This window comes from Mastacembelus armatus, chromosome 18, assembly GCF_900324485.2.
Source record: "Mastacembelus armatus chromosome 18, fMasArm1.2, whole genome shotgun sequence".
NCBI lineage: Eukaryota > Metazoa > Chordata > Actinopteri > Synbranchiformes > Mastacembelidae > Mastacembelus > Mastacembelus armatus.
The window spans coordinates 6,436,619-6,461,951 of record NC_046650.1 but is presented as its reverse complement, the minus strand read 5'-3'; the positions used below and the strand labels follow the sequence as shown (position 1 = coordinate 6,461,951).

Here is a 25,333-nt window from a genome sequence, read left to right as displayed (position 1 = left end):
TCACTTGTAAACCCCCAGTATCCTTTTGACACCACAACACAAACACATTTTCACTTGGTATTTTTTTCAGACCCAGAGTTTGTGAGCTCAGCCTTCATAGAGCAGTCTGCAGACGGCAACCCCACTGGAGATGATGACAAGATCTACTTCTTCTTCACCGAAGTGGCCAAAGAGTACGACCTCTACACCAAAGTCAAAGTCCCCAGGGTGGCACGAGTCTGCAAGGTAACCCAACATCTTGAATGAGGGACTGATTATTTTCTCATTTGCCTTAAGTGAATCCCCAGTGAGCGTGTCTTTCCCCCTTTGTTCAGTCTGATGTGGGAGGGATGAAGACTCTGCAGAGACGCTGGACCACCTTCCTCAAGGCCCAGTTGGTGTGTGAGGACAAACCCAGCAATCAGCGCTACAACATCTTGACCGATGTCTTCACCATGCAGCACACACAAGGCGACCCCAGCAGCACACACTTCTATGGACTCTTTAGCTCCCAGTGGTAAGCTGAAAAACGAGCAAGGGTGAAGTGCAAAGTGGATCCTTTTCATGGGACTTCAGAGAACAGACTAGAACCATTCTTTTTCTTTTTCTTAGGGAGCATGAAGAGCTGTCAGCAGTGTGTGTTTTCAGTCTGTCTGACATCAGCAAAGTGTTGGATGGCCCCTTTAAAGAGCTGAGGAAGACCTGTGAAAACTGGATCAACCCTGAACCTGTCCCCACACCGAGGCCTGGTCAGGTATTAAACTATATATCTCTTATCTGACTATACTTCCCACAATGCCTTTCTTTATATTCTACTCTTCTACTGTAAATGACTCAGACTCCCCACAACTTTTGTCTTCTGTCCTTTTTAGTGTCTGAACAGTGCATTAAAGGCTGAAGGATTTGACACCTCCCTAAAACTTCCAGATAAGGTGCTGACATTCGTGAGGGACCACCCTCTAATGGAGACCAGCGTTACTGCGGCGCCCCTGCTGGTCCGGAAAGGAATTAGATACACCAAGCTGGCAGTAAACCAGAGAGACAGCCAGGTGGAGCCGAGAGGAGTGGTGCTCCACCTTGGAACAGGTGGATACGCAACACAGAGATAAACTCAAACTGATGGTCAAAACTACCCAGAATACAGATGAAAGTTGTTTAAATAGGACATAGACATAAAAGTAATGGACATGGCAGATAAACGATAAACAGGTGCATCTCAATAAATTAGAATATTGTGGAGAAGGTCATTTTTTCCTGTAGTTAAAGGATCAGTTAAAGTTCAGGATTTATTGTTGACCATATATGTTTGTGCGATTTGCAGACCGTGGGGAGCTCCACCAGGTGGAAGTAGTGGGCCAGAACACCACCTTACTGCAGGAGATTCCTCTGTTCAGCTCACAGGAGCCCATTAACAATATATTACTGCACAAGGTATAGGGCTGTTGCATCCAAGCACATACCTCCTCAAACTCACACAGCTATTGTCTGTATTCATCTGTGACACATCAGTTTTATTGTTGAGTCATTTTGTAACAGTTCCTTGTGTTTCCAGGGCCAGGCTGTGGTGGGCAGCCCTCTGTCACTGGCCCGTGTCCAGGCCAAAGGCTGCACTCTGTATCTCAACTGTGAAGTGTGTGCCAGAGCCAGAGGACTGGGCTGTATGTGGAACAAACGGGAAGGAGCCTGCCAGAACTCAGCAGCAAAGTAATTCTTCAAGATATATCACAAAAAAGCTAAATCAAAGGCAGCTCTTTGTTCCTGTTAAAACTCTAGTGTGACTTCATTTTGTGTGTGTCCAGGGCTGATCCAGGTGATACGGTAGATGATGCCTCGAAATGTGATATACAGGAAAGTAAGTGAATCCCATTTTTGTGCCTTGATTTAGAGATTGCTAACTGTGTAAGTGTCAAACTCCTTGTCGCTTTCAAATGTGTGTAAAACCTGCCCTCCCCCGCAGGGCGTTGCTCCCCCTCCATCAGGGAGCTGCGAGTTTCCGTCGGCCTGCGTCTCCTGTTGCCGTGCGTCCAGCTGTCTCCCAGGCCCTGTATTTGGGAGCATCCTCCGCACAGACACACCAGGCAGCACCACTCTGACCTGGAGGTGACTGTCACAGAGGAAAGCCTGGGAATGTACATCTGCACATGCCAGGTACAACCTATGAGCACGCAAACAAACAAATTGCTGCTTTTCAATTCTGCTTTTCATTTGTAACTTATGTTGTTACTGCAGCCTGTCCGCTGCATAATTCTCACTTTACACACAGATCTATTAAGGTAGAACAAGGTGCAGTCAACCAGATAAGCAACTCTCTCTTCTTCTCCAGGAGACAGGATCAGGTATCAGAGACCCCGCCCCCTGCCGCAGAGCAGCCTATCAGCTGTCATTAGAGGGCCCAACTGCAGGAGGAACAGTGGCGAAGGCTGGAGGTCGTCACATCATGGCGATATACATCCTTTTCTTCTGCGGGGGTTTAGTGTTTGGTGTATTACTCTTGTACTTCATGACCCGGCGGCGCCGCAATAACTGTAAGGGCAACCGCCTGCCAGATAATTCACTGTCGTCAGAGAAGGGCCGGGACTTGCTGGGCTCCTCGACCACTCCGCAGTCTCCTAGCAGTGCCAGCTTGATGTCCGAGGCATTTCGGCTGACTGACAAACGAAATGGGACAACAACCACAACCACAACAACAACCCTCCTTAGCAGCCAGGGTAATGGTGGTCCCCATAGTAACAGTTACAGCGGCACCATGATCCACAGCAACCCAAGCAATGGCCACGGGAATGCTCTGTATGCAAGCAGCGGTGGGCTGAAGTTTGCCTCAGACATTTTAGCTGCAGACATGCTGGATGGAAGGACGGGGGAGAGGGAAAGGCCCAAGGGGGGAGAGAGTGAACTGGGGGAGGGGGATGAGGTGGATGAGGGGTTGGGGGATGGGTTAGGGGAAGGAATAAAAGGACTAGAGGAGGACATTGCCAGCTATCCCATGTTTAAATCATCAGCTCCACTGGCTAGGTGTGAAGAAAGTTCAATATGAAATATTGATTGCGCCACTTTGCTGCCCACAAATAAACATACTACTACTGGGAGAAATGCAAAATGGATACTGCCAAATGCCTTTGAATGGGAACTGTGGCATGAAGAGAGATGACAGAGGTATAAGAGAATATAAGATACGTTTATAACTAAGCATGTGAGATGTATGGAAAGAACAAGACAAAGAAACATACTACAGTGTTGGAATAGACTATTTATTATGAGTTCGTCAGGATGAGAGCCACAGTTAAATAAATGTGTCAGATGTAAATAAAACGTGTAAATATAAGTTTAATAAGTTTTCTGTGGACGTGAACAGGAGTGGGATGTTAGGCAGTTCAAAAGAATCAAAGATGAAATGTCTACATGTTTGGACATGGAAAAGCCATATTGTCTTTCTCCTTAACTTCTGTTGTTATTAGCTCTCATTCTGTTTTCCTAATGGCACTGCAAAAAAAGTGCAATTTGAGTCTTTTTGCACTTCTCCTGTGTCTCACTGTTTTTATCTGTCTCTGACATGCCACTCAAAATCCCTGAGTCCAAAGGCACCAAAAAACTGCTGAGCCATAGACTGCCTAATCAGACTGCACCTGTCCTGGGCTTCAAACAGACAGACATCACTGTTAGAGACGAGTCATTAACTACACTGGCCATGAGCAGGCGCTTCCTGCCTACACTGACACCTAAAACGAAAGACACAAGAAACTTGACAGCTACCGAGGCAGAAAGGAAATGATTTTTAAAGGCTGTGAAATTTATTTTAGCCTCACAGACTGGTCTAAAATAAAATGTATTGTTTTGTCGTGTTGTTTTGTAATAAAATCTAAAAATTTGTTGTTAACACAGTATTACTGTTGCTATATGAAGAAGGTGGAGTGCTTTTTTAGCTGGACCAAAACTGAAAGTAAATTCTGCACCTTTTGACTGTGTGTTTTCTCACACAATCCTGTCAGATGGTTGTGTTGGTGAGGGACTGGCTTATACCCCAGGAATCCATCTTAAATCATAATTAATAAATATTGTTAAATTATTATTGATGAAGTTTCTTAAAACAGATTTTGCGTAGCACTAAAAATGCCAGACATGACCATAGATATTCTGTGACAAAAGCATGTTTAATTCCTGTATGACAGAAAGCTGTTTACTCAAACATTCAGTGTTTCTGCGCCACAGAGTGAAATCTTCCAAATCAGGATTTGAGCTGGTCCCAGCCCCTCGGCACTCTTCTCCTCCAACCTTCTTGAGCCAGCACCCTGTTCAGAAACCTGTCTGTATGGTTTGAACCCTGTCTCTCAACCACTCCTTATAAGATATCGTTTACCCCTCTACTGTTTCCTGACCATTTGAAGAACTGTGCACACGCACCCATAATGCTGTCTGTTCCTGTTGACGTGTCCTGGTGTCCTTGTCACTTTTGGGAAGCTTTCAATCTGACTAAACTATAACTGAATTAAATTCACTAAGTATAGCTGGCAATCCTCTTCATCAGGATCACAAACATGAGAGAGACCATTGAATCCAAGTGCACAGGTGTTTCCTTTTTTGAAGATGCCGGGGGACCCACACCCTGCCCAACTCTTCTGCTATGGCTTGGTGTGATTCTCCCCACCCTCTCTTCTCAATCCTTTGTTAGATTCTTGGATACATACAATGATATATGACACACAGTATCATGTACTCTTCTTTTCCATATAAGGTTTTTACTGCAGAGCATTTTACTCACACATAAACACACATGTAATACCTCTCTGTGCTTTAATGTTTTTTCTTTATGTGAAATATGACTTTTCAGAATCCTTCACAAGCTACATAGTTTGTCCTCTGTGTGGCCTCAGCTTTTTATCCACAGCACTGTCTTCACTCTAAGCCTGAGCTCCGTTGTCAACACTTCCTACAACAGTCTGTGTGTGTAAGCAGTGCATTCTTCCTGAAGGCCCCTTCTTCTCTCACCCTGTATGTCCCTTCACACCGTGTGGACAGTGCTTCTAACCTTCTTTCCCTATATAAGGGACCTGCACAACTCTAGCAATCATGTGAGCAAAACAATATTATGAATTCACTGAAGAATATATGTATAAGCTGTTTGTCAGAAAGCGGAAGTAAGCTAAAAATGCACTCCTTGCTCATTTCCCTAACATGTGTCTAGCATGACATTAACTTTCAAGTGTGGCATTCGCTTGAAGGTTTTCTCAGACCAAGGCTGAGAGCAGCTGATGAGCTCCCCACAAACACTGTTCCTCTCTTCTTTCAGTGTTTGAAATCAAACTCACAAGTCGACCAAAGTCTGAGCCAAAGGTTTATTATGTACTACAACAGTTGCAAATAAACCTGAGTGATCCCCAGACATACACTGACTGTAGTTTACTGTGTTCATCCTTATATTCATTTCACAGTCCTGGTATATGTGGGGCCTTATACACAATAAATCGGGGACTGGCCCCACTACTGTATGGTGTCGTGTCTGGACGACCTTGTTTCTTGACTGAAGACTCTGATCTGACTTACCTATAACTGCATCAAACTCACGTACTATGAAGAACAAACCTTCTCAGTAGGGTCACAGAACAGAAGAGAGGTAGCTGGCTCCAAACGCACAGGTGTTTATTCACAAAACACAGTACAGACAATGTGAGTTAACCCAGGGGAGACTGAAGTGCTATCTCAAGCTCCCTGTTTATTTACCTTTGTCCATAAGGTTGGTATCCACCCTCTGGACCACCTTCTTTCATCTTATTAACATGCCTGTTTGCTACTATTATTTTCCCTATTTTGGTCATATCCGTGTCTCACCTATACATTATTCTGTTTTTTAAAAGCACCTGGGGATCACACCCTGCCCATCTCCTCCTCTCAGCGCCGCCTGGAACTCCCCTGCATCCTTAACCTCAGTCTTTATTTCCATACATGGTCAATGGCCAGTTAACAGTGGTTCTCAAATGTATATAGTGACTGTCTCTGCAGCAGGTGCTTCAAGGCTTGTTCCAGCTTGGCTACATTTGGTCGAGGAACAAGGTTACTGATTTCACATGTCATCCTGAGTACCTTTGGTTCATTTTTTCTTAACATAAGCACATTAAAACACTGAATATATTTATGACTCAGTTTTCTGAGATAATACACAAACATGGCAACATAAAACGTACATAAACCTTGTTTAGAAAATAGCCACATACTATGCTAGAAGAAATCATTTGTAAAGTTTCATTATGTTTTTTGTTATGTAGGACAAGTGAGAGAGAAAAGCTAAAAGATTACTGACGCTACAGACAAACTCAATAATAATAATAATAAACTGAAGTATCTTCCTGACGACTGATATCCAGCTCCAATAATCTGACTTGGGTCTTGACCTTTTCCAGCTCTGATTCATGCTCCTGCAGTTTTGCAGCAATGTTGTCGAATGAGCTTCTAATGAAGGCATTGTTGCTATTAGTGTAGTCCTCCATATGTTCCACTTCTGATCTAGACACGTGTTTGAGTGATCTCAAAAGCTTCACTTTGGCTATATTTTCACTCATAATCTTCAAAGTGATGTCACGGCTCGACTCAAACTTTGCCTGTAGGACAGGAAATTCAAAAAGAAGGGAGGTCAAACAATGCAGGTGAACTTTATTGCCATGAAACACAGTTTTCAAGTCATTTAATAACCCACCTTTTCAGATTTCATGACTTCCTCTATTTCTTGAAGTTGCTCCTTCATCATCTGCTGTAATTCAAAAATCAAAATTGACACACTGCTCAGTTTATATAATATATAATAAGCCTCAGAATTGATCATTGATTTACAGCAAACACCTGTATCCAAATATAAAGCAAAAAGATATTTACCACTACTTCCTTCACATTCATCGAGTCAGCGACGCAGAGCAGACACCCCAGGCTGATGATCAGCACAGCGCTGGCTCTGAAACGGAACTTGCTTCTGGTTGTCATCACAGCTCTGGAGGGAGTAAAGACGCGGTCACAGCTCTTTCAGGTCGCCTAAAGACTTTACACAGTGCGCGCTAATGTGTTTTCAGGAGCCGAGCGCATTGATGCAGACGAGAAACACTTGATCGCGCAACTTTACAGTTTAAGGGGATTTTTCCAGCCGGAGGCGCCTCCCCCATTCAACCCGAGGGGCGTGATGAGATGTATAGTGTACACTGCGTCTGAGATCACACCCCGGCCATCTCCTCCTCTCAGGGCCTGGTGTAATTCCCCCTGCACTTCCTACTTCAGTTTTTATTTCTAAGGCTTGTTCAGTTTGTCTATATTTGGCCAAGGAGCAAGGTTACTGATTTCACATGTCATCTTTTTTATTTTCCTGCAAGAGGTAAAACCCCCACCCTGTGCCCCCATTCAAAGGTCAGGGTTAGCAAGAATAATAGACACAGAAAAGAAGAGACAGGATGAATCAGAATCGAGCTCTTCAGAGGAGTGCCCTTTCCCATCCGGGTGTGGGATCAAGGGGTTCCTCATCCCTGAAGGCCCTTCCTCAGAGGATTCAGGGCCTGTGGGCTGCACTGCCATTGTCACTGATACTGTGTGGGGCTTTGTGCCCCCTCTTGTGAAGTTAGTCTGTGTCAGCGACGCTCCGGCAATCGTGCTGTACATCTTTCTCCTTGAGGTGAGGGGCTCTCCGTCTTCATTCTTTACCAGCCGTGTGTCACCTGTGACATGTATGTTGTAGCTCTGTGGCTCTGTCTTCCTGAGAGCCCCCCTCAGCTGGCTGCCTTTTCCCTGTTCACCTCCACTGGATCAATGGAACGCACCTTTTTACTTTGCTTGGTTCTTCGTTTAATTATCTCATCCCACTCATGCCCAGCTGGCGTGGTCTCCTCACTCCGTTGTCCCCTCTGCAGCTCTTTGTTAATAAAGACTCTCAGCTGTTCAGTCTCCTCTTCATCATCACTCTGCCAGCCTTTTTCCTTTCCTCTTGGTCCACTGCTGTGAGAGGGAAGAGCGTTGTCGTGTCTGGTTGTCCTTATTACTTTTGGGAGGTTGCCAATCTGACTGGACTAAAACTGCATCAAACTCACTAAGTATAGCTGGTTATCCTCTTCATTAGGATCACAAACAGGAGAGAGAGTCTTGAATCCAAGTGCACAGGTGCTTATTCACAAAACACAGTACAGACGAGGTGAGTTAGCCCAGGGTATACTGACAATGTTCCTCAAGCTCCCTGCTTTTCTACCTTTGGTCTAGGGGTTGGTTCACACCCCTAGACCCACCTCTTTTTCATCTCACAGTAATTTCCCTTTTTTGGTCATACTGGTTTATTCCCTTCTCTTAATTCCTTTTTTAAAGATGCTGGGGGAACCACACCCCACCCAACTCTTCTCTGGGCCTTGGCGTGATTCCCCCCATCTCCCATTCTCAATTTTTTATTTACTTCTAAAATGCATACAGTGGTAACAGACACTCAGCGTTATATACAATGACAGTCTCTAAGACTTATCCAGGAAGTCCCTTCTTCCTCCATGCATGGTCTTAAGTCCAGGACATTAATCACACCTGTCTTCCTAAGATCTTTTTGATACGGTTCTGTGCTCAGGCTTCTCATTTAATACTTTCCTTTATATAGATATGTTCTTTCAAAGATACACACAGGATATGCAGTTTGCCTATGCATGGCTTTTAGTTTCCAGGGATAATACACAACAGTGTGAGGTTTATCAACCACTCTCTGCAGTTGGTATAATTCATCAGTGCCCACCTCTCTCTCTGCTCTCTCTGGCATCATCTGTCCGGGGTTGAAGTGCTGAGCTTTCCTGGTCGGTCTGTCAGCTGTGATGTATAGTGTTTATATGACGAGGGACTCTCTGGTTTCCAGGCACTATTGTGCTGCTGTAAACAGTCTAACTCCAGCTCATTCTCTTCAGTACTGCACAGGTCCACTGATAGACCAGCTGTGTGATTTTCAAATTCTTTTTTGGTTCAGATCTGGGTACAAGTCTGATGTACACTGTCCTTCTTCTGGTCTTTTGCTTAAATCTGGCAGTGGGATGTCTTACTCCTGTTTGCCTGCTTGAGTCTGAGAATAGAGGAGTGGTCTGGCCTTCCATTCCCATTCTTCTTTCTTTGGCACATGCATGTAGCACTAAATCCTTTTCTTTTTCCTTTAATTCTACAGTAAACTACAGTAAACAAATTCTATGTATTCATCCATCCTCAACTCTGCTTCCACTCTGTCACAGTACACCTTTGTGCTTTATTACTTCTCTATTTTACTCATTTCAGGTGTTTACTTTTACACTTTTCAGCACACAGATTTATTATTCATTCATTTATTTTACACACTTTGTAGTTTTTACTTTACTTTTACTTTACCTTCATTCTGGTAGCTACTCTCACAGCCCTTCTTTTAGGCACTGGAACTGTATCTATTAGGCCCTAAAGGCCTGTATCATCCCTGAGAGGGCATGGTGATATTTAGTCAGACCTAACCTCTTGACCCCCAGTTCCTGCTCGGGTCGCCCTGAGTTCTATTCGCGCTTCTAATCTCTGTCTACACTAACCACTAGTTAAACATTAGTACTCCCAAATTATTCTATCCCTTAATACTACACCAAGCTTCACACACAACTTTACCACTGGGCATTAGAAACATTCCACTGTGATTCATTAAGTATCTTGGGTGCTAACTTTGCTATCTCTGCATACCTAACTATATACCATATCATAAACCAGACACAGTCCAATCCGTGTGAAAATCACCACATTCAAAAAACACTTTTTCTTTGGAGTTAGCTTTGGATTTCACTGCAGGCTTTATTATCTGCACTTTGAAGTCTGCAGTACAGCTTTTTCTTTTGGGAAGTATTTTCATTTGTGTTACACTAGGGGTTAGAGTTTAGCATGGACATAAACGCTTTTACTTTTTCAGCAGTACACTATTATGTTCAATCGAATCAAGAGTGCATCTAACGCTAGCGACTATAAAAATTATTATCACTATAAAAATCTATAAAATCACAGGAAATATACACATGTAAGTCACAAGACAAGCCAGTAAAAAAGTGTGATTTTTATGTGTGTTTTTCAATAACTCTTCTTTAAAGAAGGAATCAGTGAACAGCAGTTCACATTTATTGACTTTAACTTGACTTTGCAAATGTTGATTTTTATTAGTTATGAACATTATGTCATCTTTTCTAATAAATCTAGCATACCTCAATAATATAAATTGATGATGCTATATTGCATTATATTCCAGTCTAAATATTGCAGACTGAACCTTTAATGTTTCTACAGTACATTTTTTTGTATGTCAGTAACATGTGAAGTGACTCTCTGTCCACTTCTTGTTATGCTTTCTGAAGAAGAAAATTTCAACAGAAAATTAACTTGTCATGACTGACAATAGCCGTTGACTTGCAAATAAACATGCAAATTGTCGTCTCTGTCGAAGGAAGTCTGAGAAACTATTCATTTCTCAGTTGGCCTTTGTCAAACTGAGCTTGCGAGGCAAACCAGACCCAGAGGAGTGAAGATGAGGAACAGGCCTTTTGTGGCCCTGACAGTAGTCAGAAATTACAGAGCATGAAGGTTCAGTGAAGGGAAGACAACAAATCCGTTGATTATGGCATGGAAAACACAATGGTTGTAGACATGCTACCGGCTAACAAGGGAGGTGGTTGTGTTACGTTTGCTGACTCATGCTGCACTTGATCACTATTAACGCAGCACCTGATGGCTCAGTTTCTCTGGAGGGGCTGAGATAAACTGGCAGAGAACTCAGGTGTTGACACCAGCATTTGGTTTGACAGTATTTTTGACGATGAAAGGTCTTGTTATGCTCACTAGAGTTATCATTGCTATAGTCATTTTAGCTCTTTGGGGTTGTTAATAATCAGAGTAGATGATAAATCTATTTCACAAACAAACAGCAAATCCTCTGTTGTACACTTATTGATGACTTAAGCTAAAACCATACTAATGAGGTGTTTTTAGTCATTTTAAGTAATTTTTAAGTTTTATTTATGTGTTAATGAGTATTCAAAATGGAGAAGGGCAACGGGAGATTTTTTCGAATGAACTTTGTTGAAACTGCTTGTTTTTGTTTCGCATTTTTATCTTGAACACCTTGACTTGGAACTGACACATATCTTCAGTTTGCGCTCACTGATTTACTGTGTGCCATCAGCTAGGGAGGGTGGCTCCAACTGCTTCTAGCTCAAACAGAAATGAGGGAGTTGCAGCATCCATCCTGCTAAGCTCACTGTGCCCTTAGAGTTGTGTTCACACCCCCACAGGCGGCCTTGAACTCTGTATTGACTCTTTGCAAAGATAATAAAATACGCAGACAGTTCAGTATTTCAGATCTCCCTTTCGCACTAAAAGTTTTCATAAGTGCAACAATAAGGACACAATGCTGCTCTTTTATTTATGTGGCTACATGGATCATCAGCTGGTGAAGATGCAAAGGTTTTGTTCTTGGTAACATGAAGCTGGAGAAAGAAAAAACCTCCAGAAACACTTTTTGACACTGTTCTGGCAAACTGCCTGATTGCTCCTCCTCCTGCCTGAGTGCCTGTAGGCACCAGGTGGGAGTAATCCAACAATCACTGCAGGCACCAAGTACACTTAAAATAAAGAACAAGCCTCAATGCAAAAGCAGACAGGGACTTGGTATCACAGTACATAGAAGCACCTAAACCTTTTAACATTTTTGCAGTGCAAAAATAGCCACTCAACAACTCCTGAAGAGACAGCTGGTAAAGATCTGAGTGTGCTATCCTGTGTCTGATATGGTGTCACACTTTTGCTTACTACTTGTTTGAGTATTCTTAAGCAACTTTGGTTTAAAATGTAGCTCACTGAGTAAACTCCTGTCAAAATGGTTAATCTAAACCTAATCTTATCTGATTGGATCTGCTAAAATTTAAGTTAAAATCTACAGCTACTAAAATGTCTGAAAAATTCTAAGTTTAAAAGCTTTAAAATTCATTTTTGTTAAATAAGCACTAAACTTTACTAAACTATTCAGCTCTATAGTTTTGTAAATATACTGATTCACTAATGCTCATTCTTGTGTATAGCTACACATTTAATTTATTTGAGAACTAATTTAATTTATTGTAAAATGTATGTTACAATTTTTTTGTCTTTAAGGTTCTTTACCTTCAACTCTGACTAATAGTCAACCAATAAAAGCACTAAAACAAAAAGAAGGCTGGTCATTGTGAGTGACGTCCAGTTTAAAACTCTTCATGCCCTTTCAAGTGGGGATTTGCACAACAGCAAGAGAACCTGACACTCACTTTAAGTATCACATCATGGATACGTGATTTTAAAATGATCAGAAACGGCTTTAATACTTAATATTTGCTTACAATTCAAAGCAGTGGCTGATCAAATCTGGTAGCAACAGTTGTCATTTCTGACAAAAACTCATTTCCAGTATCATTTACCATACCTGGGCTCCAGCAGAACCCTGTGACCCTAAATAGGAATAAGTGTGTAAAGATAATGGATGGATGGACCATAACTACCATATTTTTGTGCCTTTGCTGTTTTCAATGAAAATGTATTCTTTACTATGAACACCAGGGGTCAGGATTTGACCATATTAAATGTTAAATCCAATGAAGAACACTTGACTTCTGTTTGCTGCTCCTATTCCAGCTGTTCCCATTTGTTTGTTTTTTAATTGTCAGCAAAATCCAAACTTAATGTGTCCAGAATGTTACATGCACACACGTAATAGTAGAGTTTTGCATATTTTCTACAGCTGTGCACATTAACACAGAGTTACCACAGGTCCTTCCTTCCTGCTGTTGTCAGACTGTACAGCTCCCTGTGGGCCTTATAGGTAGAACTTATCTACCAGTGACAGTCCTTAGTTTTTAGTCCTTGCACAACATAGAAGATGCTGAATTAACTAAACTGAATTAATAGGCCTGTAACACTCAGTAGTTGACTATATGGCCATATTCAGTACAGTTTGAGTCTTTTCCCTGTTGATTCACATATTGTGGATGAAGGGTAACAGGATAAGGAGTCAAGGCTGTTACAAAACGTTTATAGTGTTGAATGATAGGATGACATTGTATAGGATAGGCATGGCTTCACACAGACCTACAGTAGCAGCTGAATACCACTTAGTTTAATGAATGAAGGGACAACACACCCATTCATCAGTGTTATCAAACAGGCGCACACACACACACACACACACACACACACACACACACACACACACAGACACAGGAGCCTAAGACCGTAAAAAGCAATCAGAGAAATCAGACCTGTTGTGTTGCTACACCGGGGGTCCTGATTTCACTGTCAGCCTCCGTCACTTCTGCGTCAGCACTGATGAGCTCAGCGGTACCGGTATTGGGGGGAGGAGTCGGTGAACGGAGGATGGGAGAGAGAGGCAAGAAAGAGAGAGAGAGAGAGAGAGAGAGAGAGAGAGAAAAGAGCCGGGGTGTGACCGCCTCCGAGACACACTCACTCATCATCACGGAGCAGCAGCATCAGCAGCAGCAGCAGTGTGAGCATCCTTCCATCCTCCTCCCTGGGAAACCACGGCTGATTTCCAGTCCTTGAAGCTGTACAGACGCTTTTAAGCTTTTTACCGTAGTCAAAGCCGAGGCTTTACGGAGATACCGTGCCCCTGGCCTGCGGATAGGAGAGCTCCCCGTGAAAGCGACCATGGCTCCAGCGGTGGAGGAAGGAGCCCAGCTCGGTGAGTCCCGGTGCTGTCAGGGTGAATGTGTGGGGCTGGGGGGACTGGTCTTGGCTGGGTCAACCTCACCAACACGCTGCCTTTTTCTTTACGCACGACCCATCTCAAAATGTTACTATCAGTCACCACTAGCTGATTTTTATTTCCTTTAAGGTAAAGGTGTCAAATGTGACTTCACCCTTTTACCGGATCAAACAGCGTCTGGGGAGACGTCCTGCCTCCATTTTATCCGCTATCTTAATTAATTATCCGGAAAACTAGTGTGGAGGTCAGGATGTGTATTTTTACTGGGCGTCCTTAATATGAAGGAGATATTTATTATCGTGATCTATGTTATTATTATTAGAAACGGAATAAGTGTCACTATAGCGCAGGTGAAGCTTAGAAAGTACGTTTGTTTTCTGGATGTCCTCTCGTTCAGCTGCCCTCCCGTTGTTGCAGCCATCTGTAAATCCACTCCACCCAGGGCACTGAGACACTGATGACAGGAAACAGCATGGACAGTCAGTATACTGACTCTCATTTTGTTTAATAATAAGATGAGTTATACATTTCAGGCGGCTGCTAGACCCATAACAACAAACAAGCTTACCTTTAAATTAACAAAATCAATAATCACATACGGGCCTAAGTGATCAAAAGCGTCCCCCTGTAAAATCCTGCATATTTATGGAGGAAAATAGTTTTAAAAATTTGTGTGTTTACCTGGTACCTCCTGACAACATGGGTCTCATTTGAGAAAAGTGTAAATAAATGATTACAAACATTTCAGTGCTGATTATCTGATGATCTGTGATGTGAACTAGAGTAGATTTGACCAGCTGGAAAAAAACTGGAAAGGCATGACTGATTACCCCCTCGACCCCACCCCTGTCTCTGTCTTTCTTTTGTATGGGTGTTACCCTGAGTGCTTCTCCATTGGGTCGCCCTATTAACTGCAGGAAATGATCTCCAATATCTCTATTCAAAGAGACCTATTAACTCTGAAGGCAGAACAATTATTGTTGAGTCACAGTCCAACACCACGAAATAAAGAACTGAAGCATTCAGTGGCAAATATCTCTGTATAATGTCTCTATAGTAAGATGTTAGTGATACCATGGGAGACAAATGTACAACTGATTGGAAATAGATCCCTATTAATACCTGAACATGATCTAGGAGGGCTATAAGTGAATATAACACAGGACCTATCACACATGCCTGAGATATTATGCCGTACTTGCATAGAATCTCACTCCAAATATGCCATGTAAAGAAATACAAGGCTTTGCATAAAACCTAATAATAATCTTGGTCATAATTATAATAATTGTAATGGTGACACTGGGACATGTTCGTATGCTCAACTCTCTGAGTTCAGCCATTTTTTTAATCAGTCTGACAGCAAGAAATGACGTTATATTATTTTTCCTAGCAGTTCATGGCTTACGCCAGCTGTTTCCTGTTGATATGCTGTAACCATCTTTGGAGTATTGACAGAGAAATGATGATCCCCATCAGGGTTGAGCAGATTGCATTGTTTTCATCTCCATTTGAGATGAAAACAATGCAGCCTGCGTCAGTCAGCCACAAAATGGATTCAGTTGCCTTAATACGGCAATAAAGTCTGCTGAAGTTGTGTTATTTATGCATGATTGTTTTACAGTTGTTTGTTCTGTGATTTTTTAGGGTGTGTGGTCAAAATGGTTTAATCAAAGTTATTTTCACCCCTCCCACCTCCTCCCTCCCTCCACTCTCTGTCTTATTCCACAGTGGCAGTGCCAGTAGGTGTAGCTGTAGTGAGTGTCTTCGGCCTCGTCTTCACTGTGTCAGCCTTTGCGTGGATCTGTTGCCAGCGTAAAAACACCAAATCCCAGAAGACACCCCCCTACAAGTTTGTGCATATGCTCAAAGGGGTTGACATCTACCCAGAGAGCCTCAGTGGCAAGAAGAAGTTTGCTGCACCTGCCACCACAGCAACAAACGACACCAATAAAACTGACGTTAATGGAAACTGCCACTCTGCGTCGCCGATGAGTCCGACTGGCACCAGTAAATTTGCGCCAAGTCCTAATGGTTCCAGACCGTCTCTGCATCTGGATCTGGAGAAGCGGGATCTGAATGGTAACTTTACCACCAAACCATTTCACCATCACCAGCAGAAGGTACGGAGCTCTCCGGATCTGGAGTTGCCATCTCCCCATGCAGGATTCACCCAACCTGGGGCAATGGACCGCCGTGACCTCTCTTCACCTTCTAGCACCCTCTCCAGCCAGGCTCCTACCCCTGCTGTGGACAAGCCCCAGGGGGAAGAGAGGGACGGTGGACTGGGGACCCTTCACTTTTCCCTGGAGTACCAGCCAGAGAGGAAAGCTTTTATTGTCCATATTAAGGTACTGTATGAGTTTATGCTTGTGTTTAGGTGTGTGTCTGTCTCTACCATAAGTTTTTGATTGAAATTTGAATAAAAATGATCCCAGTCTTCACTAATTGATTTATTTGACTCCTCAATTTAGGAAGCTCATGGCCTGACCCCAACTGATGAGCAATCACTGACCTCTGACCCCTACATCAAGCTGACCCTACTGCCGGAGAAAAAACACAGGGTGAAGACCAGAGTCTTGAGGAAGACTCTGGACCCCGCTTTCGATGAGACCTTCAGCTTCTATGGGATCCCACTGGCCCGAGTGTCGGAGTTGGCCCTTCACTTCATGGTGCTGAGCTTTGACAGGTTCTCCCGTGATGAGGTCATCGGGGAGACCCTCGTCCCCTTGTCCGGGATCGACTTGTCAGAGGGGCGTGTCCTGATGAGCCGAGAGATCATCAAGAGGAATGTCAAGGTAGGCTCTACAAAAACTGAAATGTTAGAACCCTGTGAAGACATTTTTTGCTGTTTTAACAATTTTAAGCTTCACACGATTATATGTTTATATGTTTTTGTTAATATCATTTTACACGTCATCTTTGAGTTGAATCATTCCGATTAAATTTATTTTCTCAGTAAGTTGATACTGATTTTTCAGGAGGCAACACACTATATCAACAACTCAACTAATTCTCAGACCGACCACTTAAAATAATAAAAATGTTGTAGTAATGATTCATTAGTTCCATCATTATACTCTAAAAGAGCTACAACAGAGGAGTTAGCAGAAAAGCAGCAAACTAATACTGAAGTGCTTCCACTACTAAAATATTAATCAGTATATAATGATGCTCAGTCATTACATATTAAAATATAATCAAATTTAAATAATGGAGCTTTCTCTAACTCATCTAAATGCAAATGTATTATATTTCTTGAAAACACAGAAATTTTCCTCATTGCCTTCAAATGTTCATTTACCTCAAACAATGAACAAAATCAGATCTCTGGATCTGTTGCAACAACATGGGTTTACAAGCTGATACTAAGGTCTGGTGTTGCCCATGGTTGTGGTTATTTTGTGTTTTGAATTTCGTGAATGATTTAATATCCAAACATCATCATAGACTAAAAAAGTAATGCAGGGATGGCCAGTTTGACATGTAACAGGTACATGTGTACATTTACACTCGCAGTCGTATTTTGAACAGATGGAGTAACATCCACACCACGCCATTATGGATCTGTGGGCTGGTGGTCAATAATCTTCTGTTCCAGACTGGCTGTTCCTGGCAACCATGAGGCCCACAAATGTACTCGCTCATTTCCAGCAGGATGTTTTTCATGTACTTCATGTACTCTAGCCTTGGTTGTTGTTGCTGTGAGATTGCTCTACTGCTATCACAACTATGAGATGAAATACCCATGTGTAGAATATATTTCCTAGAAACACTTTGCACTGGGCTTGGATTATGATATTTGATATTACATTGGGAGTATTAGTGAATTTAAAAAATAGAAAGGAAAATGATGTCTGCATCCTTACCGTTGGTCTGTGGTGTAGTACACAGCAGCAGTGGATAGATTGGTACTAGATGACTTTGCCGTACATGAACATTTGTCCATTTGCAGGTGTAATGTGAGATGATAGCAGTGTGATTATATATTTGTGGGTTGATACTGTACTCTGCAGAGCTATGCTAAAATGGAAGCTCTGTGCCTACCAGGTGGGAGAGGATATGTTCATGCACATTTGTACCTTCCCAGGAGGAATGTAAGCTATCTGTAATATCTTTAAAGCTCTATGATGTGATATAGGACTCCAGAGAAGTGCTGGAAAATGCAGCTCAAATTCAGAGAAATGTAAAAGGTTTAAGCCCCCTCTCTGCTGTAGGTTTATCATCAAGAGTATAATATTTCTTAAACTATGTTTTGCTGGCTCTTCCCACACTGAAACTAACCATATTTTTTTCAGTTTCATTTCCCATTCAGGCCCCAAGAGAAAGCAATCTCATAAACCTCAGCTGTAGGGAGGAGTCTGCACTGTCTGAATGTGCAAGCATTAGAACATTTGTTCTAAAATCCATAAAATTACTGGATTATTTGGTTGGAATTGATGTTGACAGATGAAAAATGAAAAAAATGCTTGGCCTCTAAGGGGTTAACAGTTTTTATTTTTGCACAGTTAAATTAATAAATAGACATAATTGTTTATTCAGTGCTACATCTGCAATTTTATGACTTCATCTATGTATGCCATGCAGTGAAGCTTGTTTCATTTTTGCCTGCATGTCCTCAGTATAAGTAGCATATTTCCTACATTATTGTCTCTGATTAGAAGCCGCCCTTTGCGGACAGGGTGGTGGCTCTCTTTGTCTGCATGGCACAGTCTGACTGCATCTATGTGTGTGTGCATGTGAGCACGCAGCAGTCCAAGGAATCAATACGGCATGATGCAAGCGGTGTAGCCATTAACCAGTTTTCACGCTGGAGGAAGAAATAACAGTAGAATTGAATAATTATCATTTGTGTAGATATTTAATTTCCTCGACTATAATAAATTTAGTAATTTCCCAGACGAGGTAATCTGTATTTTCAGAGACTTGAACATCAGGTCAGGGCTAGAAGTTGTCTGTCTGTGTGTTACCTATCATTGCCATGGCAACCAGAGGAGTGAGATCCTGTTAGGTGTGATCACAGCATCGAAGGCGTCAGCACTCTTATATGCAGGCACAGGTGTGGATGTGTATTACAAACTCAAGAACAACACAGTAGAAGCGCTAATGCAGAGCAGATTAGGCAGCTTCTCAATGGCATGTTTGTGTTAGTTGAGATACGTGAACACACCTCATAAGTGGGTGGCGATTATTTAGTTGAAAGCCATTTAATTGTCAGCACCAACACCATTTATAGAGCACAGAAAAAACATCTACGTGTTTCATCGCAACATTTCTGTCTCCTTTGACTCCTGCCATTTCCCTGCTTATCATCTTTTTGGTTTTATTTTTTTCACAACTCCTCTGTCTCCCACCACCTCTCACCCTTTCCTCCCCTCCTTGTCTCTCTACAGAAGTCCTCAGGCCGAGGCGAGTTACTTCTGTCCCTGTGTTACCAGTCCACCACCAACACTCTGACCGTGGTTGTCCTCAAGGCTCGCCACCTGCCCAAGACTGAAAACAATGGACCTACAGGTACAGCCACTTTTTCCTTGAACCTTTTAAAATGCAAACCATAGGCTTGTTGCTTACACAGACAAACACAAATACACAAATGCATGTGTGCATGCACTTCCTTCACATAAGAAATATACAGATGAGACTGACATAATTTTGCTTTTCCTGCACACGGCCCAGAGTACTTTGGATGCTGTGATAGTTGCTATAATAACATTACCACTGCACTAAAGTAATCTGATCAGGATGTGATAGAGAGCATTTTAGTGACAATCACACACACAAAACCACACACACACACACACACACACACACAGTGTTTACCCAGCTAGCCACTTTTGTCCTCATCTCTAGCATCCATCATTTCCGCTCTATTGATCACTGTATTGATTTGGCGCAGGAATAATATGCCACTCTGAAACCACTGGAGAGATGGATATGTACCATACCTTTTTCATCTGCTGGCCTTACTTTATTCATCTGCTGTCATTGTTCTTCTCCTCTAGATCCGTATGTCAAGGTGAACATGTACCATGGAAAGAAGCGTGTGTGCAAGAAGAAGACCCATGTGAAGAAATGCTCCCCCAACCCTGTCTTCAATGAGCTCTTTGTCTTTGATCTGCCCTCCGACGAGGGCCTGAGGGACACCAGCGTGGAGCTGCTGCTGATGGACTCAGACTCAGGCAACTCACGCAGCCCTAACAACGTCCTTGGGCGCCTGGTGCTGGGTACGTCATCACCTGGCACTCCTGGTGAGCACTGGAGGGAGATATGCGACCACCCACGCCGCCAGATTGCCAAGTGGCACGCCATGTCAGAAGATTAGGACACTGGGGTGTTGGTGGATTCTGATATCTGTGTTTGATCTGGTCCAACAACAAGAAGGATGGAATGTAGATGGGTGGAATTTAACATCCTGCTAACCATTGGACTTTCAGCAAGGAGGGGTGGGAAAAAAGGGGAGGGGACTTTGAAGGTCATTTAAAGTGATGTCATCATTCAATCAATCATTCAGTCACTTATCTTTGAAGTTATTGGGGTTCTTACTGGGAGGGTGAACAAAGAACCTGATAGCTTTAAACAATCCCAAAGACTGTCACAGAAATCACCTGGTAACATGCAACATCATATCCATGACAACAACCCATTGTCACGGTAACCGTGTGCAGTGCAGAATGTCTTAAATGTTGCTCTACTTCTTCTTCTTTCTTCTTCTTCTATTTCTCCTTCTTCTCTTTCTTCAGCTCTTCCTCTTATAAATAGTAACCTAGTTCATCATATGAAGATAAGAACAAACCACATCTGACAATACTGTAAAAATGTGGATTATTAAAGTTTATTTTATAATGACAATGTTTTCTTCATAAAAAATGTAATTCTTTTTATTTATGTTTTTGTTTTGTACTCTTCTGGTTGATTTGTTGAATACGTTTTGTAATTATAAGTGGTATGTCATATATCATTACCTAAGTACAAGAAAGCCTAAATTAGGTGGTTTGAGAAAACACTGGAACAGACTGAGTGCATTGGGGACAGTAACTGTGTATGTATGCATTTATTTGTGGGTGTTTCGATATGAGAATGCTTGTGCTGACTCGACTGTGTGAGTGTGTGGACATGTGTGTGTTAGCTCTGAAGAGATGTGAGCCACATAATGTTTACTGTAGATGTTTTGTCCCCCTTACTGTGAGCACAAAGACAGCTGAAATGTAAATGTATGTACCTTACTATAAAATGGCAAGTTCTGAGGAAAAACCGAGTTTGCAGTCTTTATTCTCTTGTCTACCTGTGACATTGATTGTGTTTGTATTCACAAGTGCATTATTATTACATAGAAACATTTTTCACACTAATATGTCTTTTTCTTTTTTAAATATAATATCTAACAGCTTGACCCCACAGAAAATTATGTATAGGATTATTCCAAGGTGTGTAAAAACATCTTTCTTGCATGGATGTCTGTGTGTCCTCACCTCTAGCTCACTGGGGATGACATCATTGGGGCCCTTTCCAATGATGATGTAATAGCTGCTGAGTGGCCCAGTGCTCAAAAATGAAGTCATCATGGCTGAAGTTAATATCAGCTAAATGGTTTAGTGAGGGAGCTGGCTCAGCATGTCTGCTTTCCCTTATTCTTTTTTTTTCCTTTTAAAAGCAGATACAACAGCATACATCTTTTAATTGGATCTTGCTGTATTCTTCCTGTGCCCCCACAATTACCCTTCAGTCCTTCATCCACTCTCTTATCTTACACTGATTTACATCATGTGTTTGGTGGATGACTGGAGAATCAGGATGTTCTGTCACATTGTACCTCCACGTTGGCTTTGACCTGTCTGAGACTAGTTTCTATTTTAAACTTCTGCTGTCATCCTTGAAGCTATTAAAAATTCCTGTGTCGTGAGCAGAATCCCTCCAATGCCCCAATTCCTCACTTCTTTTAACTAACCAATCACAATAAATAAAGTCACGGCCTAAAGTGGAGATTCCTTATCCTGAACGCTGATCTTTTCAAGGACATTTTGACAACTGCACCAGTGTTAGCAGGTCAGGATTTTATAATTAACTAATGAATGAATTAACTAATTATCAGACTGGAAAAGCAAACAGGGCAGCACGGTGGATGACTGGTTAGCACTGTTTTTTTCTCCTACATTGTCCCAAATACGCCGTCGTGGTGGTGCAGGGCCTGTGTGTGTAGAGGCCTAAGGCCTAAGAGCAGAAATGAAAAGTGGTTTTCTTCTGATTGAATGATGTTGATGTTCATGTCATTTTCAGGTGAGAAAGTGTCCACTGCATTTATAAGACCAATGCGAGCATTAGTTAAGTCACTAATTACAATGGAAAAATGCAGAGTAAATGTAACAACAATAAAACAATGCGATATTTGATTGAACACTAAGTTACTTTATTGGAAAAGATTATTTGTTTTGACGACGGCGGAGCATTTTAGCTATAAGTTAGCTGAGCAGCTAACGAGAGATGGCTCTAAGAAATAACTTCCCTTCTTCCAGTTACAGAGCTGAACAAGTGGAGGGGGTCAGGACAAACACTGGGAAAGGGCGAGAGGACTGCTGTTCTCCCTGTGGACAGATGTGGAAACTGTTTTCGATTAAACCCGTCAGGTCATCTTCATTGTACGTTACGTTAGCTAGCAAATTAGCTGGTTCGCTAGCTAGCTAGAAGTAACTTTGACATTAGCCTGTTGGATAAATTAACGTCTAGCTAACCTGCTAACTTAGTCTGCAGAGCTATTGTGTTGTTGTTTAGCTGCAAGTCAACATCTGCAGGTTGTTGTGGAGAATACCAGTGCAGTCTGTAGCTGGCTAGCATTAGCGTTAGCCTCAATTAGCTGGTTGGTAAACGACTGAAATATAACTTCACTTCCTCATGAAGTGGTGGAGTCTGAAAGGGCTAAAAAGAGAATATTTTACTTACATTAACCAGAAAATACAACCTCAAAGGAAAGATAATGCTAATGTTCCTCAATATTTGCTGACTGTAAATAGGTAGGCTGTTTACTTTTATTATAAAGATGATAGTTTGTCAACCCTCCGTTTACTGCAAGTTTAGCTGTTAATATTTTCCATTTTCCAGAGAAACATCAAAGTTTGGGTTAGAGTTCATTTAACCCTCCCATACCATGAGTATCAAGTACTCAATAAAGAGTGCCAGCATATAGATTTACTTCACTATCTTGTAAGCAATTTATCCAGGCCATTTTGTCTCCTTTTTTACTAAGCCTGTAATTATTGGTATATACTCATTCAGTGTTTAAAAACTAGGCAACATATACTAAAATGGGAAATAATGAGAAGAAAATAATAAATAAATAATGCTTGATTTAATAAAAAACACAATATCTTCCCCAAACAAATAATTGTGAGTTAGGTAGATTACCTTAAAAAAGATCTCAGGGTTTAGGGCAACACCGTGGATTGGTGCTTAGCACTGTTGCCTCACATCAAGAAGGTTTCTGGTTTGAAACCCATCAGGGGCCTTTCTGTGTGGAGTTTGCATGTTCTCCCTGTGCTTGTGTGGGTTTTCTCCAGGTACTCTGGTTTCCTCCCACAGTCCAAAAACATGTATGTCAGGTTGATTGGTGACTCTAAATTGCCCATAGGAGTGAGTGTGAGTGTGTGAGGTTGTTTGTCTCTATGTGGCCCTGTGATGGACTGGGGACCTGTCCAGGGTGGACCCCTGCCTTTCACCCAAAGAGAGCTGGGATAGGCTCCAGCAGATCTCTGTGGCCCTGGTTAAGGAATAAGTAGGTATAGATGATGGATGAATGTATTTCAGTATTGATTTATCGAGTATTGATCTAAGAGTTGGAAAGTGCAGACCTAATTTGAAATCTCCTGTCTAATCAGTGCATCTCATCATCATGGTTAAGCAACATTCCTCTCGCTTTAAATCATCCTGGTCCCTCTGTGCTGTTATGGTCTCAGGTTTTCAGTAATAGAATAAAAGAGGTTTTACCGTTAATGAAAAAAGCTGCAGCAAACTAGTTTTTTATTGGATTAGTGGCAGGTGATTTCAAAAAGAGAGGAATTATATAGCTGGGCTGGGTAGCACCAGCTGTCATAAACTGATTACTTTATATGAAAGGCTTTTTAAATTCATCCTCAACAATTATCTCATTTCAAATTACTATTTTAATACATTTGTTTGAACAAATCAAACAATAATAAAATTTAACAATACTGTAAAAAAAAACAACTTTTAGGGATCTAGCTATTTATTTAACTGACAGTTCTACAAGAACAAATATGCAGTTTAAAGTGAGTGGGAAATTTCCAATTATGCTAACCTTATTTAATTATTTACCCTAGTGCTAGCATGAAGATTTGGTACTTTGAAGTTTGTTGGTTGTTTTTGTGATTTGTAATTTAAAGTTAGAGCCAGTTTTCACCACAGTTAGGCTGTATTCTCAAATATCAATAATTCATTATAGGGTAACTCTGGTACTAAAAATCAGCAATGAAACTCATCTTTGTCTGTGAATCCAGAACCTGGTTTAGCTTATTTGTCTGTGCATAGACAGTCAGTGCTTTCTGAAAACTATTAAAAACATAGTGAGCCACACCACTGAGCTGGTTAACGTATTTCTGCCTTTCAAAAAACATAGGCCTTGACTTTTTTCAAAAGTGAGTTTGACACAGTAAGAACAGCCATCCAGTCGCTTTAATGTACAGTAAAAAATATTGAGATTCATTCTAAAGATTCAAGTGCTACAGTGAGTATACAGTAAGTATACTCTGTACTTTGTATAAGATCATAGTAGTGAGTGGAGCAAACCCCATCCAGTAACTGTGAATCACAAACTGTAAATATTGTAAATATACATTCACCTGGAATCTCTTCTAAACTCCACATTCACTACCTATTGCTATTTTTATTTCTTGTACTTCTATTTCATTTCTTTTTTCGTTTATATATATTGTTGCCACTGTAGTGGAGTCAAAGTCATTGTATGTCAAACATACTTGGCAATAAATTTGATTGAGCAGACGGATGCAATGGAACGAGGAAAAGACAGTTTGTAAAGTGAGATTGCAGGAGAGGAGGAGGATGCAGATAGATGGCCGGAGGGAGGAGGAGGCGAGACAAGATTCTAACAGCCTGACTGGAATGGAGGGAGGTGTTGAGGGATGATATAGCACCATGGTGAGAAATGAAGTAGAGGAGTGAGAAGGGACTGAAGTGAGAAAGATGACCAGGGAAACAGTTAGTTTGGGGACCGAGTGACATGGGTCCATGAATGGCTGATTGAGTGGGTTTGCAGACAGACTTCAGTGGGTGTTTGAGGGTCATTCGCATTTAATGAAACAACGGCAAAGAAGTGGAATGATCACTTGAGTAGAATACATGAGGGGATTATTTATTGGCTTGAAAATGAAGGACAGAAAAAGTGTTGTTAAGCCACATGTCCTCATATGAGCAAGTGATTAAAAGAAGAATCTTGCAGTTACAACACATTTAACAAATTAGCTCTGTAGCATCAATGACCCAATTTATTTACAATTTTATAATCAACATCTGTTTGTTCCATGAAATAGTACATTTGTATTTTGTAACATTTTATTCATGTGATCATGCTTTTAAAGCAAAAAATTATTAAGCTCTATA

At 41.6% G+C, this 25,333-nt stretch overlaps 2 protein-coding genes across 3 annotated transcripts in view; both read left to right on the top strand.

Annotated features, from left to right (window-relative positions):
- Positions 1-3,857, top strand: part of sema4f (sema domain, immunoglobulin domain (Ig), transmembrane domain (TM) and short cytoplasmic domain, (semaphorin) 4F) — a 41,712-nt gene extending 37,855 nt beyond the window's left edge. For both annotated transcript variants that reach the window (XM_026299196.1, XM_026299195.1), the window contains exons 7-15: positions 71-225; positions 315-496; positions 592-733; positions 852-1,065; positions 1,301-1,410; positions 1,532-1,683; positions 1,779-1,831; positions 1,937-2,127; positions 2,303-3,857. In XM_026299196.1, the coding sequence (XP_026154981.1) occupies positions 71-225; positions 315-496; positions 592-733; positions 852-1,065; positions 1,301-1,410; positions 1,532-1,683; positions 1,779-1,831; positions 1,937-2,127; positions 2,303-3,013 (1,910 nt within the window). In that variant the 3' untranslated portion in view covers positions 3,014-3,857. The remainder of the gene's footprint in view (positions 1-70; positions 226-314; positions 497-591; positions 734-851; positions 1,066-1,300; positions 1,411-1,531; positions 1,684-1,778; positions 1,832-1,936; positions 2,128-2,302) is intronic.
- A 9,603-nt stretch (positions 3,858-13,460) lies between these two features.
- Positions 13,461-20,947, top strand: syt4 (synaptotagmin IV). Its single transcript, XM_026299395.1, has 5 exons — positions 13,461-13,684; positions 15,440-16,059; positions 16,183-16,506; positions 19,102-19,222; positions 19,711-20,947. Exons 1-5 carry the CDS (start codon positions 13,651-13,653, stop codon positions 20,028-20,030), a joined length of 1,419 nt encoding a protein of 472 aa, XP_026155180.1. The 5' UTR covers positions 13,461-13,650; the 3' UTR covers positions 20,031-20,947.
- The last annotated feature ends 4,386 nt before the right edge of the window (positions 20,948-25,333 follow it).

What these genes read in the sequence shown, in the direction of transcription:
- syt4 (XM_026299395.1), top strand. Translation starts at nt 13,651, where the DNA reads ATGGCTCCAGCGGTGGAGGAAGGAGCCCAGCTCG. An exon ending in GGAGGAAGGAGCCCAGCTCG is followed by an intron (nt 13,685 to 15,439) that starts GTGAGTCCCGGT and finishes CTTATTCCACAG; the next exon opens with TGGCAGTGCCAGTAGGTGTA. An exon ending in CTTTTATTGTCCATATTAAG is followed by an intron (nt 16,060 to 16,182) that starts GTACTGTATGAG and finishes TCCTCAATTTAG; the next exon opens with GAAGCTCATGGCCTGACCCC.